Source organism: Watersipora subatra, chromosome 2 (genome assembly GCF_963576615.1).
Source record: "Watersipora subatra chromosome 2, tzWatSuba1.1, whole genome shotgun sequence".
NCBI classification, from domain to species: domain Eukaryota; kingdom Metazoa; phylum Bryozoa; class Gymnolaemata; order Cheilostomatida; family Watersiporidae; genus Watersipora; species Watersipora subatra.
The window spans coordinates 20,044,493-20,063,808 of NC_088709.1; the positions used below are offsets into that span (position 1 = coordinate 20,044,493).

The window sequence follows — 19,316 nt, forward strand, 5'->3', positions numbered from 1 at the left end:
GAACTAACAAAGTTGATCGTTACTTGATCATGACGATAGTTAAGGGTGCGCAAAACACTGCTATCATATAAGTAAAGATTTAGACTATATAGAGGTTACCCAAATCCATAGGGTAATTATTTGATTAACCGTGCAACACAGGGCATTCATTGAGTTTATATCTATAAAACTTTGTGTTTGTCTGTGGTCTCTCTATGGTTCGTGTGTCCAATTGGAGCGAAAACGTTTTTTTTAGGAATAGAACAACCACTTGCCACCTCAAGACTGGCAAGCTAATCAACAACACTTTCTTTGCCATACTATAGAATCCTAGTGCACATACTTAAGCAGCGCTTGCAAAACTACTAACATGTTTCAAGCTCATGATTGCATGAAAGACAATTACATGTAACATAGCAAGATGGCTTCAGATGAAGGATATTACTCCTATTATAGTTAGTTATTAGCTTTACTAGCTTATGTTACTCAAGTTCATTGGCTAATTATTTTATTACCAGTGAAACACTAGACATTCAGCTAGTAACTCAATGAATGCAAAAAGAAACCATAGCTGTGGTGTGAACCTTTATGCTGCAGGTATAAAACAAGATTTGTGTACTTTGCTAAAAATATTTCAATACAGAAGCAACCATGCTTGTTATCAATGTACCGCTTATTTTTATAAAATGTGATACTTGCTTTATTGATACAAATTCTTAACTTAACCATCACTCAGTATGAAACAGATGTGATCATGCAACAAACAGACAAATAACCATACAATTTTGGCCAAAATTATATATGAGTATATATGAGCAGTCAAGCGCTTAACTATCTATACAATAGCGTGGCTTACAATAAAATAGCTCTTAACTATGAGTCCTCATGTGTCTTCTTAGTGTAGTGCGATGAGCAAAGCTACGACTGCAAATCTTGCATTGGAATGGTTTTTCTCCAGTGTGGGTCCTCATGTGACTTATTAGAGTTTCGCAATGAGCAAAGCTACGGCTGCATATCTTGCATCGGAAAGGTTTTTCTCTAGTATGGATCCTCATGTGACTTGTTACGTTACTGCGATGAGCGTATGTCCTGCAGCAAATATTGCATTGGAATGGTTTATCTCCAGTATGAGTTCTCACGTGACTTTTTAGATCACTACGTAGAGCGAATATAGAACTGCAAATTTTACAACGAAATGGTTTCTTCTCTCTAGTGTGAGTCTTTATATGTCCTGTTAGATAAATACGACGAGCAAACTTTTTGCTGCAAATATGGCATTGGAATGGTTTCTCTCCAGTATGAGTGCTCATGTGATTTACTAAAGTACTGCGATGAGTGAATCTTCTATCGCAAATCTTACAACGAAATAGTTTTTCACCAGTATGAGTCATCTTGTGTTCTCTTAGAGTAGTATGACGAGCAAACCTTCTGCTGCAAATATCGCATTGGAATGGTTTTTCTCCAGTGTGAGTTCTCATATGAACTGTTAGATGACTCTGATGAGCAAATCTACTTTTGCAAATCTCGCATTGGAATGGCTTATCTCCAATATGAGTCTTCATGTGACTTCTCAGATGACTAGATAAAGTAAACTTACTACTGCACGTCTTACACTGGAATGACTTCTCCCTGGTATGAGTCTTCAAGTGTTTTCTTAAACTACAGTGATGAGCAAACTTACTACTGCACATCTTACATTGAAATGGCTTCTCTCCGGTATGAGTCTTTATGTGACTTGTTAAACTAGAGTGACGAGCAAAGCTATTACTGCAAATCTTACACTGGAAAGGTTTTTTTCCAGTGTGGATAATCATGTGTGTTGTTAGATAACTACATCGAGCGAAGCCTCTTTTGCAAATCTTACATTGGAATGGCTTATCTTCAGTATGAGTCGTTATGTGTCCTGTTAGATGACTTCGACGGGCAAACCTTTTGCTGCAAATGTTACATTGGAATGGTTTTTCTCCAGTGTGGGTCCTCATGTGACTTGTTAGATTACATCGTTGAGCGAAGCTTCTATTGCAAATCTTACATTGGAATGACGTATCTCCAGTTTTCATGCGTCTTCTTTGAGTACTGTGGCGAGTAGACTTACCACAATCTTCATCTATAATACAAGTTGAGAGTGAGAGTTCTGGCTAAGTAATACCACACATACGCAAGTATTTTTGTTATAAAAATGTTATTTAAACCATGTAAATTACTATAAGACAAATTTTTAGAGCTCCTACCTTATATAAATCTAATTTGCATAACAATTCAAACAAATGGTGTAAGATTGGGGACATGTATGAAAAAGGTGCTAATATTATTTGCACGAAACATCAGATGTAAAGCCATTAGTACAGAGGGATTTTTTGGATGACTAAATTAAAATACAGTGAACCCTTGAGTTACCATGACCTAGTATACGACTTTTTCGTGTACTATTAAACGAATGTAATACTAGGGTCAGTTACCATGGCCCTAGTATACGACTTTTTCGCTTTACGATGTCACACACGATGTATTTCCGTCTAAAAACTCATATTAAAAAATGACATCTATGATGAAGACATGTTCATCGTGCATTGGAGAACGTCACAATAGAGTGTAAAAAAAGCTTACAGATTTCTAATAGTCTTCACGTAAAAACAGATAAATATGGACACAGTGCATCGATTATAAACAACTAGAAGGGTTACCAAATAGGATGCATATTATCTGTTAAGATACTCAGACAAAAGCACACGGATTAGCAAGCTGAAATTAATGAGGCAATAATAACAAATGATTCTAGATGAAGAAAGCAAAAAGGTCCTATTTATCGTCAAGATATTGCCATGACGATAACAACAATAGCATTTTGACAGTACGTTAATAATATGCTCAAAACCGTGGTCTATAACAGGGAATGCTAATATTGTTTTTGATGAAGTTATTGATAAAATGTGCTCAATTATTCAAAAGACCGATCACAGTGTTTAAATGCAAAAAAACATGTGGAATGCAAACTGCTAAAACCATAAGAAATAGTACAAATTTAAATTGATTCCGGTGCTAACCTCGGAGAAATGTTATGCAAAAAGAGAAAATATATCTTGGTGTACCAAGTGGTGAAAAATATTTTGGGTGACACCGATACGGCTTGGAATAATTCAAAAACCTACAAAACCCACTGCTTATAAATTATTGCTTAGATATCCCAAAAGAGAATATTTATCTAAGAGTGAATGAGTGGTTGAACTCTAAGATAGCCAAGCCAATTGATGAATACCATAAAACCTCTGATTGACCATCACCTCCATTTGAACCAACTTTGACATTCTTTGATCTTTATAAACCCATAATATAAAGTGATCGGTAGAAAAGTGTTCCAAAAATTGTACTAATAATTAGTTGGTTACATCAAGAATAATTAAAGGTATGGCCACACGTAACGATTTTATCGTTGGTTCTGACCGAAATCACGAAATGAATGAAAACGCAGAATTATTTGGCCAAAATTCACAGAATTGACTGAGCTGTGCATGCACACCAAAATTGTCAACGAAAAGCTTTAAATTGGCTGAACAAACTATCAGTAAGTGCAATTTTAGCAGCTTTTTCGATTGGTATAGCCCAAGACATGTACCACGACACACAATAAAAGTATCAACGCAATTTAACATAGTACATACGACGCAACTGCCTGAATTGCGCTATTGTTGGTTATTTATCGTTTTGACAACATGGCTACAAACTGTTTCTTTTTTAATAATAACAACTTATTTTTAGCAATGAAAGTTCCGATGTAAAATATTTCCGTCTTTGGCGCAATCAAGTCAGTTGCATCATATTCACTATGGAAAATCGTGTTAGTATTTTTCTTGCGTGTCGCGTTATGTGTCTTGAACTATATAAATTTCAAAAGCTGCTAGAACTGTGCTCGCTAATAATTTGTTCAGCCAATTAAAAGTGTTTCGCTGCCGATTTCAGTATGCATGCACAGCTCTGACAATTCTCTGAATTTCTGAGTTACATTTATGATGGTATATGATCGACTAGCTTTAGTCTACAAGTTTTGCTCTGCTAAGAATTGTTTGAAAGCTAATATCGACTAGTTCAGCAGTGCATAAGAAGAGTTGAAGTCAGAAGACATTGTGGAAGATATTGGAAAGCCAGAAGGTCCATTCTGAGAATTTTTTTATTCAATCGAAGGCAACACTTAGAACGCAACTGGCCTAGCAAACGATGCAAATAATGTTGCTTCACGAATGTTAATTTTGGTTTCTGCATGTACTAGATAAGTGTAGTTAGTTTATGTCACTTTTTCATGAATATATATTTGTAGCATTTGCTAGATTATTATTATATAACTTAAAATTTGCAGATTAATAGCATATCATTTGATGGCATCTTCACGGTTATCTTAAGTCAGCTTACAGTGAATCGACGCCCACAACTTCTCTTCTATCGCACATAAAAAGCCAGTTTTGGCTGCAAACTGTAGGAAACGTATCAATGAATGCAATGAGCTTTTATGCAACATTATTACATATAGTTATAAAATAATGCTTTTAAATTTAGAATGAAATAAAGATTGAAAGCTAAAATAAATTGCACAGGCTATATAATATCATTGCAGGTTATTAGATATTAACTAGTAGAGATATTTCGCGGATTCCCAAAGCGTATTTATCTAGAGATCTACGACAAGTTGGAGGTAAGTCGGTAGATTTATTGCACCCAAAAGAATTAATATTGCTCCACCCGAAGGAGAGTGCAAAATATAGGGAACATTCGTTTCGCTTGTAAAAAGGGTTACATTAATCTTCCCAAAATTTTAAGAAGCTATTTGAAAAATAAGACTAGTTGAACACCGTCTCTATCTGACCTTCACCTAGGAGAAGGGTGGAAAAATAGAGCACTATGGCGTCTAAATAGAGGTTTTACGGTATTTTACAATCTTTGTCATTAGGCAAAAGTTGAACAATACAAACCTATCTCGGGACGAACCTGGAAAAAATGTGAAAATGAAAAAAGTGAAAGAAGCTGTTAATAAGTGCCGATGTTGCTAGTGTTCTATGACAGGATTGTTTAACTTCTCGTTGAAGACTAAAACTTGACCTGTTATATAATCCAACTGTTCTCAATCGATATTAATATATTAATTAAATGCCATATTTACCTTCATCAGAGTTTGTGTTGACTGAACGACTCTCTAGATCTGGATTAAGTTCAATGTCTACAATATAAATAACTTACACGTAGATACACTGAATTATCTTATTTATACAATAAATCTTAAATGAACTTGCTATGGAGATTATAAACTCAGTGAGTCTCCTGCAGTTAAAGGTCACAATTCTCTGTAAATGAATCACATTTGTTTAGTTTTAATGAACCTGTGTTTAGCTCATGAAATCTTTATGAAATCACATAGCATCTGCGTTAAGGTAAGAACAGTGCACACATTCAAGGTTAATTTATAGATGCACCATTGGAGTCATTCAAATAAAATTGAGACCAACATATAAGGCTAAAACATCAGCTACATTTTGATGTCATTTTTGTCGTTACGTACTAGCCCTGTTTAGAAATATAAGCAACTGAATAAGATTGTTTTTTGAAATGTTCAAATTCAAGTGGGTGTTTTACTCGTGACATATATAGTGAGTGTATATGAAAAGAGTCTGTGAGCGATAAATATACGATCTCTTCTTTAGCCAATCATCAACAAGAAATTTACATATAGGTCATAATAAATGTTATCGCTAGTAAAACGTGTTTTCTGTGATCTCGAAATTAGGAATCTTACTCAATTACTAAATCACGCATCGACATCGAGATTTACTGAATTAATCGATATCGTTAACATCATTAAATTGACGAACAACAGAATTATAACAATGTTTTCAGCTCCTGCGAAAGTGACTCAGAGTTTTTTGAGCATCAGGTGGTTAAAGTTTGGGGGCAAAGAGCGTATGGTTAGAGCTGACAGGCGCCAGTGGCATTATGTTGCAGGAGAAGATAGGAGAATGAAGGTAAATCTATCTTTAACTCTGCGTCTCCTATATATATAGTCCAACACGGATAACTCGCCCACGGATAGCTCGAACACACAGTTAACTTGAACGGACTTGTTCGGTCTGTTCCCACGCAATGATAAATTGCTTTAAATAACTGGAACTTAACATCATTAACTCGAACAGTTTTTACCGAAAGAAAAAAACCATGGCTTCCGTTTATTTTATTCAAAAAAATTTCCATTAATCGCGGAGCTGCCACTACTCGGCTCTTCTAGTGAAAGCGCTCCCTATACGTACATAGTGTAAATATATTTGTGTCATGATCACAGAAACCATGGTTAAGTCGGGATTATTAGATTTAGAGTTATCTGCATTAACAGAAGGAGAAAATTCTCAGTTATTTTGCAAAAAATTTGTGATTCTAGCTTAATTACTGCAGATTTTATGGTCAATAAACTGAATGCACGTTTACCATCAGTGCGAAAACATAGTTCCAAGAAAACTGGTGTTAAAGTCTGAGAAAAGAAAACCGATGCACAGTTTTGTTTACATTTCAAAATGTCATAGCAACCAATATTAAGAGGTTGTGATATTTATCTAGATTTCTGTCTTTATATCAAAAACATTATGCTGAATTTAAAAATCTAAACAGATTTTGGCTGGTTGTCGTAAAAATGGCTGTATATCTATAAGAAAATGTATTACTTAATTTTGCAGATATTAAAAACGGCTTGGCAGTGCCACGATATTGAGCACAACCGTAGTATGATCAATAAAATCTTAAAAAAAATAATAAAAGTAACATATTGCACATCATCGGTCACTCTATACTTTGATCTTGCAAATTCGAATAATTTTTCTTATAATTAAATCTTATAAAATCGAATAATTATTCTTATAATTAAATATTGTAAAAATCTTAGGAATATATCATGGTCATTCCCTCTACTTACACTGCTTTTGACATCAGTTGGAATACCAAAGTACTCATTATAAGTGTCCAAAATGTCAGAATTATCTTTCAAATCGGCAAAAAAGAAACGATTACGTTTTTCGGACACCATTTTTCAGTACTTCCTGTTTAGCATAGCAACGGGTTTAAGGGTTTTTTCCGAGGTTTTAAGACATTTATTATCTAAACTGACTTCAGATTCAGAAATATCACTCTTTGATTGGTCCAGAAGCACGTGTTACAAAAATCCTTACCAATATTATAAATTCAGTTAGTGCAACTTTAAAGTCGAATAATTCAACTTCGTGATTTGCGACTTAACCATGGTTTCTGTGACCGCAACCCATTTTCCCCGTACCATATAATAGAATTGAGTAGGAAACCATACGAAAAAATGATTAATAAGGTCGCTAACACGTTGGCTTAGTTAATGCCAAAATATAAACGTTAAAAAGTATTAGCGATTAAAATATAATAAAGATAGACACAACATGCAAAATACATATTGTAAAAGTGATTGTATGCGGATGTATAAGAATAAAATATAAGAAATAGATCCGTGGGCCGGCGTCCGGTACAATTTCAATCTGAAAACGTCCCGACAGTCACATCACCGAAAGCAACAAACAAATCTCAAGTGATAGAAAAATATCTATACTTTCTGATACAATCTTTTCAAACTTTACATGAAAAGCCCACACATTTTGCACCTGCAACACAACAGACCGAGAAATGGTGAACATTTTGATACAAAATAACTGTAATGTGAATTTTGTTGCAAGTCAACCCTTAAGAAGTGTAATCAAATCTATATAGACAGGTACTATTGCATAGCTCGACTTAATTGCAACAGACCAAATATAAAGAGCTACTCAAAAAATTCTATGCTACACACTACTCAGTGAAAACAGGTGAGTCCGCGCCACAAACCACCGACCATGTGCAAGAATGGCTTCATTAACCCTCTGCCAGAGTCAGTGGGTTAATTGATTTAAAAAGTGGATTAAAAACCTTCTGTTTTGTACTCAAATCAACTAATCAAATGTGACCAGTAAACCTTTTTCTACAAATTGATACTAACATTGACTCGATAATGGCCCCTATACGTGACTTTTTTAAGGGCAGCGATTGGTTGCGCCATAGACTTGAACACATTTTTTCAAAGATTGGCTTGCTTATTTTTTTCTAGTAGCTGGTTTCCGACAAGGGTAGCTATGAGAGCCTCGCTAATACAAAGGTCAAGATGAAATAAGTTAACTCGACGACCTAATTACCATAGACTGACAGAACCGTAGTCGATACTCAGATGTTTACACAGCATTTAGAGGAAACTAATATAATTTAGGACAAATTACTGATTACCCTTATTTGACGTGTTCTAGAGACCTATAGCAATATATATGTAGCTAGATTTAAAATTTCAGTCATGCAATTATGAGCAAATTAAAATATATGTCAATAGAGCCACGTAGTACTCGACTTTGATAATAATACCCGATGCAATACAACTGAGAGACAGGTAGACTCATGGCTAAAACATCATTTTGGGCAAGTTAGCGCACATATTTTTCTCATGAGCGTTTTCAAAGCGACAAAGTTTTGTCGATTCTCTTTTTGAAATATCGCAGCAGTCAAGCCATTCCAAACAGCAAACACAATAGCAAATGATAGAATAATACATATGCTTTCTAATCGAATTAACTAAATATTGGTTCAACTACATCTTATCAACAGTTTGTTTATCAACAGAAGTTATCGCTATTATCTGATTAATCTTTAACTAACCGGTTGGGTAAAGGTTATCAGCACCACCATCAGATCCTGGTTCTGTTTTAACTTCTTCAAGTTCTACAATAAATATATGAATTCCTTTAGGGAAAGTAACAATGAGAATTTTCTTGATCTTTACCAAATTGAGGTGAATTCCATGAAAATGTAATTGCAACATAATTACCTTCATCACTGCCATTGCTGAATGACAACTCACCAGGTTCTACTTTAACCTCGATATCTACAACATAACTTATTTATAATTTATTACCTGCAAACACTGTTATACTCAGACTAGAAACGAGGGCGAGCCTAAAAATGACAGATTGCTCTAAAGTGGCTGGTTAACCATTTGGGTGTGGGTTTTGCATTTCTACACAAACACTTATGTGACCTGAGTGCCATATTCATATTTCAGAAGTGGCTCAGAATCTATGAAACTTGATGACTGGTGAATGAACATAATATGTTTACAAAATATCCATAAACCTGATACATTCACTGTAGAAATATATATATATATAGATTCGAGGCCGTATCCTCCTATACTGCAGCTACTGCCATGGCAGTACCATTTTTTGAAGCTCAAAATCCCGGAATTTACGTCATTTTTGCTTGATTTTAACACTTTGGCTGAGGGAATGGCCAAAATGTCGTTTATCAGTTGGGGAACGGCATTTGCGTCGCTTTTAGTATAAAGCTGCCATCTCGCAACGTTAAACAAAGGATATGAATGCTAATAAGTTTCAAATATCATCAACAAGATATTAGTCGATAAATTAAGATATGAAACGATTATTCGAAAGGCGTTGCTTTGTGCTAATGAAATCGCGCCTCCTTGGAAAATAATAAAAGCTGGAAATAACAGTCAACATCAGATCGACTTTCAAAACGGTAAAATAAAATATTATTTGATTCTCCGATTGTAAGTGATTTTTTGGTGTGATTAGAATAACAACAATTCAGATGATGGAAGTAATGTAAAATTTTTAGACTTTTATAATACTTGGAATATACAGAGAAAAACGATCATTGTGGTAGCTCGCACGGCAACGTTATAGCGTTGGACTCTACCGAAAGGAATGCTTCAAGCATTTCATACAGAGACAATTGTACATGGTTGTTTTTTTTGTAGTAGTAGATATGTAAATGAATGCTTATGTACAAAATATTTTGTTCATAGAAATAAATTAAGTTTGAGCTATGCACAGACCTGCCAACCCAACGCATTTCTGACCAATTTTCATTTTTTCTTTGAGGTGATTGCGTGAGTCTCACGCCCAATGCGTGAGAGTTGGCAGGTATGGCTTTGCATGTGACATGTATAGCTCAAACTTAAATCTACTAGGTACTACTTGCTCAGTATTATAGACTATAGTATAAGTACATTATTTTTAATATGGTGCTCCATTAATTTTACTTTTCAACTCTACAATATTATTAAATTAAACTATTTCATAGGATACTACTTCTCTTCTACACCATTCAGCATTGTACCCGGTGATAATTCTACCTCATGCTAGCTGTGGCCAACCCTTTTAGCAGCTCCCATTCACATTATATTTTTAATAAGAGTTGTTAAAGACAGTCTCAATAAACAGTTTTATATTTAGAAAACTGGATTATAATGTCAAATTTTCTGTTAGAACATGTGCCCCATCAAGAGCCAAGTGTGCTAGACTTGCACCATTTTGACTAGTTATACTAAAAATTTTCTTGGGGGAGAACCCCTGGACCCCCCTCCCCACCAAGAGGGCGTTCGGTACTCCTCTTGGACTCTCCCTGCAGTACCATTTTCAAACAGGTGGATACTGCCCTGTATAGATTGCATATGAAACAGTTTTAAATAGTTAGGACTAGTATTTCATTGATAGCAGCAAAAAATAGATAACAGCAAAACTATACAAATTTCAGAGCGATTTTTCAAACAATACCTACATATTTATAGACTTTCAAAACTTTATGACAACTCCCTTAACCCGAGTTTCATTACACCATAAATACCTATAAAATATTAAAAGAAGTCGTTGCATTTCTTGGTTAATTGCTGATGTAACCAATATAAAAACAATGTCTTGCAAATATCTATGAACTGAAACCTTATAATTCTATAAACAAGATTTTGGTTTTTGTATGGTGTCTTCTGTCTAGTGTTGTTACAATATGTATTAATTGTTGGAACACTCATTGTCATTCATTTTGTGTTTTCGCTATCGATAATTATATTATTAATATTATTATATTATATGTTGTCATCGATAATTATATTTCGGACAATAAGTTTACTTGTTAATTAATCTTACGCTGTTCAGGGCTATTCCTATTGCGTTATATACCTCTGCATTAATTTGTTCGAGCGTTTCCAAACTACTTTCATGTTACCTTAACACTTCGACTATCAAAATAAAATAGCTAGCATTTATGCACTATAAACTAGAGACCAGAAAGTTGCATTTTTATTTCAAAAACACTTTTTTTGTACTTTGCATCTTCTTGTGTGCTATAAGTCACCCAATTCAGGTATTATTGGTCATATTATGTTGTTGAAAGGGTTCTAATAATAGATTGTTAGTTTGGGCTAGTTAGAACAAGGAATAGGGTTAAAGAGGGCAGGTTAACGGAGGCTAACAGCCAGAGGGCTAAAGCCTAACGATAAAACAGGGTCTAGTTATGATACAGCATCGCTATAGCAAGCATGGTTATAGCAGACATGAGGATATAAGGTATGTCTACAGGGAACATAACTATATATGATACATGGCTATAAAGGAAATAACAATAGCAGACAGGCTTGAAGAGGACATGGCTAAAGAGGAAGTAAACAAAATGATAAAAGTGAGCATGGCCACAGAGAACAATGAATAGGAAACGAGTACAGAGAACATGGCTACAGAAGACATGAATACATAATGCAAAGAGTCCCAAGGGCAATAATATTTTTAACTATCCTCGCTTGATAGAACTCATTAACTAACCGGTTGGATAGGGACTGTCATTAAAACCATCTGCTCCTGGATCCGATTTTACTGGTAAAGCTTCCATGATAGACATTAAATAGAGAGATCAGTTTATCTAAATAAGAAAAAAACATAAAACTAGATTAGGTGAAGTTCAAGTGCCCATTGATGTACTACAGTGATTGTGAAGGACCAGCTATTTATTAATATACATCACCTGTAAATAAAAGAGAACAATTGAATTTGCATTTGGGCGGACGACAGCAAGCATTGAAGCAAAAACGAATTATTACAAAACTATAGTCCTGATAAATAGATTATTACGAGTTTTATTGATGGTGATTGACCGGACTCGACCTGTCAAAACTTCTATCCAACATATTAGCAAAATAAAAGTTCTGTTTTTGATATATTTTGACAGCCTCAGTGTTTTACATATTTAATTACCTCGTAGTTGTCTTCACACTAGACCACTTAAGGTGGAAGTGGTGTGCCTCATATGATTTTATTTATTTTGTCAGTGGTTTTCAATTTTCGAGTAATTGAGTTGAATGTTAGTCAGTAGTGCAAGCTTAACTTGCTATATAAGTTTATAGTGCATTAGCTGAGTGGTTATTTTTAGGATTAATGTACATGGACGCCCGGCAAATGCTGAGTTCCTCATTATGATAACAATATATTACGGTAAATTATTATACCATTTAAAATAAGTAAACATGACACTCCATTTTTGCAGGTAAATAATATTGTAAATAAATATACAAAGAGCCACTTAAGACGAAGACTCAAGAAGCTGTCAATACCTGTACAAGTGAAGCAGAGCAAATCTATGTAATTTACATTAATAAAACATTTGTGAGCTCTCTGACATAGTCAAAATAAGATATTTTAATTTAGTTTTTCAAATTGTTGAGTGCCAACAAATCGAGAAATCCGAAAAATCGTCTATCAAAATCTATTTATCTAAAACGTTTTAGGATAATGTCACACGTGTGATTGTTTGGATCGTTACGGCTGTAAGGCGGAGCTTACGTCATCCTACCCATAGAGTTATCTCCCCCTAGAGTGATAACTACACGAGCGTTTCCGGTGCCAACAAGGAGCGTTTAGGCCACGCCTCTTTTTTGTGCTAGTCAGTCGTAGTGATTGACTAGATCAATAACATCAGCCATGAGAAGGATCATGAATTCCATTTGAGATAGTAATTAATGCTCATATTAAAGAAATGATGATTATAGTTTATTACTCTAATATATGCTTATTATTTAAAGCAATTCAATACTTACCAGGGATTGCTAAACATATTATGGAAATGTTTACTTTTTCATTTCCATAAACCAATGATATACAGCCCAAAAGGATACCCGACGGCTATCATATGGGCGTGGTTTAATTATGGAGCTCTATTAGGATTGTGCTAGCCTGGGTTTCAAAGCAAACACAACTCTCGCGGGGCGGTCGCGTTGCCTTGTTAGGTTTTAGAAAACACGAATCGCTGTTATCGTTTCATTAGCTTATTCAGCCAGTAGACCCCGCGGGTCACAATAGCAAACATTGAATTTCTGCAATGTAGGGGTAATACCTAACAAAAATAATGTATCTAATCAAAATAAAACATTTCAAATTACCTACTTTTAGTAATTTTAAAATTAGTAAAGGTCGTGGTATATGCCTTAAGTTGAATATAATTACCCGAACAACGGCATTTTTTTTCTAGATTTTGATTAATATTTAGCCACCCCTAATATAAAATGACAAAGTCTTTCATCGGTTTCACATTGTTTTACCTTGCCAATAAGATGGGACAGCAGGCAAAGCTTTGCAGTGTAGTTTTCATACTCAAAATCTAAATGCAAAACCGAATTTGAGCTATTTTACGATTGTGACTATTAATATCACGAATGCTTTTGAATGGCAACTGACTGATCATAACGGTGACAATATTGGGATACTATATTTATTTGACAACAAAATGAATTCAACAGATAAGTAAAATAACCACTATAGTTCATAATATTCGTAAATTTACAAGGTGCTTTATTCAGCATATTTGTTTGTTCGGGTGCCGTGTTCGGGTTAATCCCAACAGAGCTTCATCATTAAGCCCCGCCCATATGAGCGCCGTCGGCTATCCTTTGGGGCTGTATATCATTGCATAAACATAAATATTTCCATAATTTTAGGGAAATGGATATGGAAATTTTATTTTACAAGTATGGAAATGGTATGAAAATGGAAATGAATTATGGAAATGCTATGGAAATGGAAAAAGAATTATGGAAATGGAATTAATATGGAAATGAATTATGGAACTTTTATGGAAATGGAAATAATATGGAAATGAAGTAGGGAAATGGAATTAATATGGAAATGAATTATGGAAATGGAATCAATATGGAAATGAATTATGGAAATGGAAATAATATGGAAATGGAAATAATATGGAAATGAATTATGGAAATGGAATTAACATGGAAATAAATTATGGAACTTTTATGGAAATGGAAATAATATGGAAATGAATTATGGAAATGGAAGTAATATGGAAATGGAAATACTATGGAAATGAAGTAGCGAAATGGAATTAATATGGAAATGAATTATGGAAATAGAAATAATATGGAAATGGAAATAATATGGAAATGAGTTATGGAAATGGAATTAATATGGAAATGAATTATGGAAATGGAATTAATATGGAAATGAATTATGGAACTTTTATGGAAATGGAAATAATATGAAAATGAATTATAGAAATGTTATGGAGATAATATGGAAATTAAGTGGAGAAATGTTATGGAAATAGAAATAATATGGAAATGAATTATGGAAATGTTGTGGAAATGGAAATAATATGGAAATTAGTTATGAAAATGGAAATTGTGACATGCACGTAATCCCTGATACCTACATGACTTGCCAAGGCACTGAATAGATAGTGAGTGAAAGTGAAGGTAATGCAAGCAGTTACTCATAGATAACATACATAGTCATACTGGGGTTATATTACATTGCTGTGATGGGAAGCTAATCAACTGCCATCAACTATGAGCTGTACTACCCGGTGTTGCCCGAGTAATAAAAAAGTATTTGGACAGAAAATTTATTTTTATATAACATTTACTATTCTAATTTTTAAACTTCATATCATGAGAAAATATTTTTAAGCAGTTTAAATGAATTAAGAGGAAAAAGAAAACAACTCTAAAGGTTTGCAAGCATTTTCAAACAGCTACAACTTTTAAATTTCATATCATGAAAGAAGTGTTTTGTTGAAATAAATTAGGAAAAAAAACAAACTGTAAATGTGTTTAAATGTAAAACAATTAGCAAGTAATGGCTAAATATAATCTGTTTAGCTATGCTTACAATGAAAAATTATTTAATAAATAAGGTAATAAAAAAGTCTATTTTATTTTTATATAATTATAGTTAGTAGAATTAAGTATAATTTATTTTTATTTAACATATAACAACATTTACCACTTTAACTTTCAAACTACATATTATGAAAAGTGTTTTGTGTAATTGAAATAAATGAAGAGAAGAGAGAAAATAAAAACAACTGTAAATGTTTTCAAGCTTTTTCAAACAACTACCACTTTTAAACTTCATATCATGAAAGAAGTTTTTTGTTAAAATGAATTAAGAAGAAAAATGAAACTGCAAATATGTTTAAATGTAAACTAATTAGCAAGTAATGCTAAATAGATTCTGTTTAGCTATGATTACAATAAAAAACTATTGTAATCATAGCTAATTTTTATTACTTTATTTAATAAATAAAGTAATAAAAAGTCTATTTTATTTTTAAATAATTATAATTTAGTATAATTAAGTATAATTTATTTTTATCTAACATATAACAACATTTGCCACTCTAGCTTTCAAACTTTTTGCTTGCTTACATCAAGGAAGGATGTCCACTAACTAGTGGACATCTTTGCTTCAAGCTAGTGTATGTAAGTAGTATATAGAGAGCAGATCTACACACAAAAGTGACGGATCCAGCGGGGGGATAGAAAAAGGGGGTTGTGAATTAAATTGGCTAGGGGTGTAGATTGAATCGTGTGGAGTTGAATGAAATGTTGGGGTTTGGGGGGAAATTGTGGTGTAGAGTAGGGGGTTGAATTCGAGGGGTTACGGATCCGCTCCTGGCGTAATCGGCGGATTATCTGTGGATGAGTCATCGGATTAGCGGCGGATGAGTCATCCGATTGAACGCGGATTATCGCGGGATTAGTCGGGGGAATCGTCGCGGATTAGTCGGGCGAATCGTCGCCGATTATCGGTGGAATAGTGGGGGTGAATATCTGGGACATCGAGGGCTGGATGGTTTTCCGGAGTGGATCTCGCGGATTATCGAGGAGAGCGAGAGATTACCTAGCGGATGAGTGAGGGGGTTAATATCTGGGACACCGAGGGGTTGATTTTCCGGAGATTGTTATATATTTGGTTGAATGAGAGATAAGTTTTTATTATAAAATATAAACTATAAATGTTACAAAAAATTCAAAATCATTCTGTCATTCGTTTTAAAAAGGAAAGTTTTGGAATACATCTTTCATCAATTTCTGTGTCACATCGAAGAACTAAAATAAGAGTTGATTTTCCCAAAGAATTGAGAAACTGAACAGGAAGTAACAAATCTAATCCTTCATTATTTCCAATATTATCATATATGAAGGTATCTTTAGGTGTAGTAGAATTTGAAATAGGTTGAAGATTACAGATAAAGTCAATATCTTGAAAATTCGATCCGGGAGGACATTGCAACATTGAAAGAGTAGAGTTATATCCACATAATTCTCCTCTGTAGAATAATTTGAAATCAATTAGAATATCGATTGTGGAATTTTGAACTGAATATTCACATTCAGAATATGTTAGAACTTGCTCCGATGAAGCTGACACTATAGGATTAAGGTATAGGTTTTTTCCATCTGCTTCATCTTCATTTAGTAGTTCTTCACACGCAAATCTGTGATTGCCTGGTAATGGATAACCACAATGAATGTAGTCCAATGGAAATATTCTTCCGCATGTTTCATTATTCTTGTGATATAAAGTAGTTTCTTCGAATGGAAGTAGTAATGAAACTTCAAATTCATTGAGTGTTCTGCTTAAGCAGTTATTCGCATCGGTAACATATTGAATTCTTTGATTTCCATTTATTATTCCCGTAAAGCGTAAAATGAGAAATATTATAATGTGCAAATTCATTATAGTCATAGTGTCTTTTTAAAATACTACTCTCTTGACTGAAGTAGGCAAAGAAAATGCATAAAAAAGTATGTCAATATAATATATATAGTTCATTCTTCAAAATTATCTTGAAATACTATACAAAAAAAAGTTATTCAATTCTATTTGATGAGTCAATCCTTCTTGGATATAAAGTGATTAAATATAAAGAATTATGCAAAGTCTAACTGTGATGAGTATCAATTCTTCCCATTGATATGTAGGAGTTCACTGAAGTAACGATTTGTAGCATGTTGATCATTGGCTTCTCCTCTCAAATATGGATAAAGTCTTGTTTCGGTTAATATTATGTTTGAAGGTGTGTTCCAATCAAGTGAGGATAATAATGATAGTTGGACTTTGTCACTCCTTGGTCCGATTTGAGCAGATTCTAAACACGTTCCAATATCGAGTTCGGCAAAAGTCTCATGAAGTTCTTGTCGAGTCAATCCTTCATTTCCATATCGTATTTGCATTATTCTAATACAATATTGACATCCTCGAGCTCTCTCGAAGCATCCACACCGACTTTCTAAATATGTTACGAAACGTTTATAGATATAGAATCCGATAACATAGTAAAAAGTTTCTTCAGTAACTCTTCTGATGAATTTTTTTGTGTTTTTCTTTACAACCACTCTTGATAATTGTCCATCCTTAAGATGAGCTGGAATAAACTCCTCTAGAAATATAACCGACATTGTTTCTGTTTTCTTCGTTTTTTTTTTTTGGTTTCTTCACCAACAGAGCTAAATTGAAAAATGGTGGAGAAATCTAGAGGAGTAGACTTAATAAAATTCCGAATCTTTTTTTTTATTTTCATCCAACAGATTTTTCATCTATAATTACATCATCAATTTCATGCTCGATTTCCTCTTCCACGCTTTCTCCGATTAATGGAAATTGTGCTATATGAATGAGTCTTCTGAAGAGCAGTTGTTTTGTTTCATCACGTTGAGTAGGATGAGTCATGTAGTGCCGAATTCTATTCCAAAACACGGTTTCAAAAATCGTTTCTTCCATCGTTTTAAAATCGGTCGCGATAAATCTGTTAATCCATTCTAAATCAACCTCTTTTCCAATTTTACATTCTCGAATGGTAGCTTCAAGATCAACCCATTCAAAGGTCATCTTCAAATCTGAGGGTGTTATCGATATTTCTTTTACACATAATGTTGATTCCAAACATTCCCTGCATTCCAACGCACTGCAGACACAGTTGGACTTTAATCTTTTCAATGACACAACTTTTCTAAAAGCAGCTGTTCCTAGAATGTAGTATAAACATTCCTCGGTAAGATGAGTACGAATTTGTTCATTTTTGTCAAGATGAACCAAGATGTTATCCGGGATTATTTCTGCAACCTCGAATGGAACAAAATCTTTAATCAGAATGTTTTGAGTCATGTTACTATGAGAAAGTCTACATTCGAAATGATTTTACATTGGATAGTATATTGAATTTATATGAGCTTAGTTATATATTATTGATATTGTATATACGAAAAGAAGAGCCAATGAAGAAAATAAAATTTTATAGTAATAATACATCGAGGAGCAAAACTCTACTATCATATATACTTAACAACAAATTCACTTCTAAAAATTATGCTAAAATATATTCTGTGCTCACTCCATCGTTACATACTCTTCTTTTTGAATAAAAATATGTTAATCCTGTTCTAAGTTGAGTGTATGAGAACACTCTATTGTCTTTTTTTACAAAACCTTTGTTTACCCCTTCCTTAGGAGATCTTGAATGTAATACTTTTAAAAAAGTGTCTTTTGTAAAACTATTCGTAGTTTTAATTAATCCTTTACTGCTATGCTTTGTAGAATGAGTTTCATCATTCCAGCAAAAGTAAGTCTTAGAATTTAAGGCTACTATTCCATGTCCTGAAAATTCTACTTTGAATAAACCAGGAGTCCTTATATCATATTGATATACTCCTTTGCAACAATTTTGTAATTCCCACAACTTTGTAGGAACAGATTTACAGAGTTGGAAATCAGCCGCGTGTCTATCGGAATACATCCTAGGAAACCATTTTCCATATTCTTTGTAGTATATATCAGCGATCTCTTTTCTAACGATATTATCCATAGGTGCTGAAAGAGCCATGTAGGCACTATCTGTATCCATCGCCACATACTGGAAGTCCTTTCTGTCGAAGTATCTAAAATAAAAAAATTCAATCCTTAATTCTTGTTATCTTAGTATTATAATACTCCCATTTCAAAAATTATCATTCAAATGTTTACCATTATACATATTTTTTCTAAAAGATACAAATGAGATTACTTACCTATCCATGAAGTCATAGTAGAACTCCAACATCCGAAGTTTAGCCAGTTGTAATATGGAGAATCCGATATGTACAGGTATATCCATTTTCATCTGAATAAATATATACAGTCCTATTA

At 33.7% G+C, this 19,316-nt stretch overlaps 1 protein-coding gene across 1 annotated transcript; it reads right to left on the minus strand.

Annotated features, from left to right (window-relative positions):
* Positions 1-848: 848 nt before the first annotated feature.
* Positions 849-11,733, minus strand: LOC137387025 (zinc finger protein 26-like). The gene is made up of 5 exons (XM_068073309.1): positions 11,667-11,733; positions 8,876-8,932; positions 8,707-8,769; positions 5,129-5,185; positions 849-2,086 (listed from the first exon to the last, which is right to left on the minus strand). The coding sequence occupies exons 1-5, from the start codon at positions 11,731-11,733 to the stop codon at positions 849-851; spliced, it is 1,482 nt and encodes a 493-aa protein (XP_067929410.1).
* Positions 11,734-19,316: the final 7,583 nt, after the last annotated feature.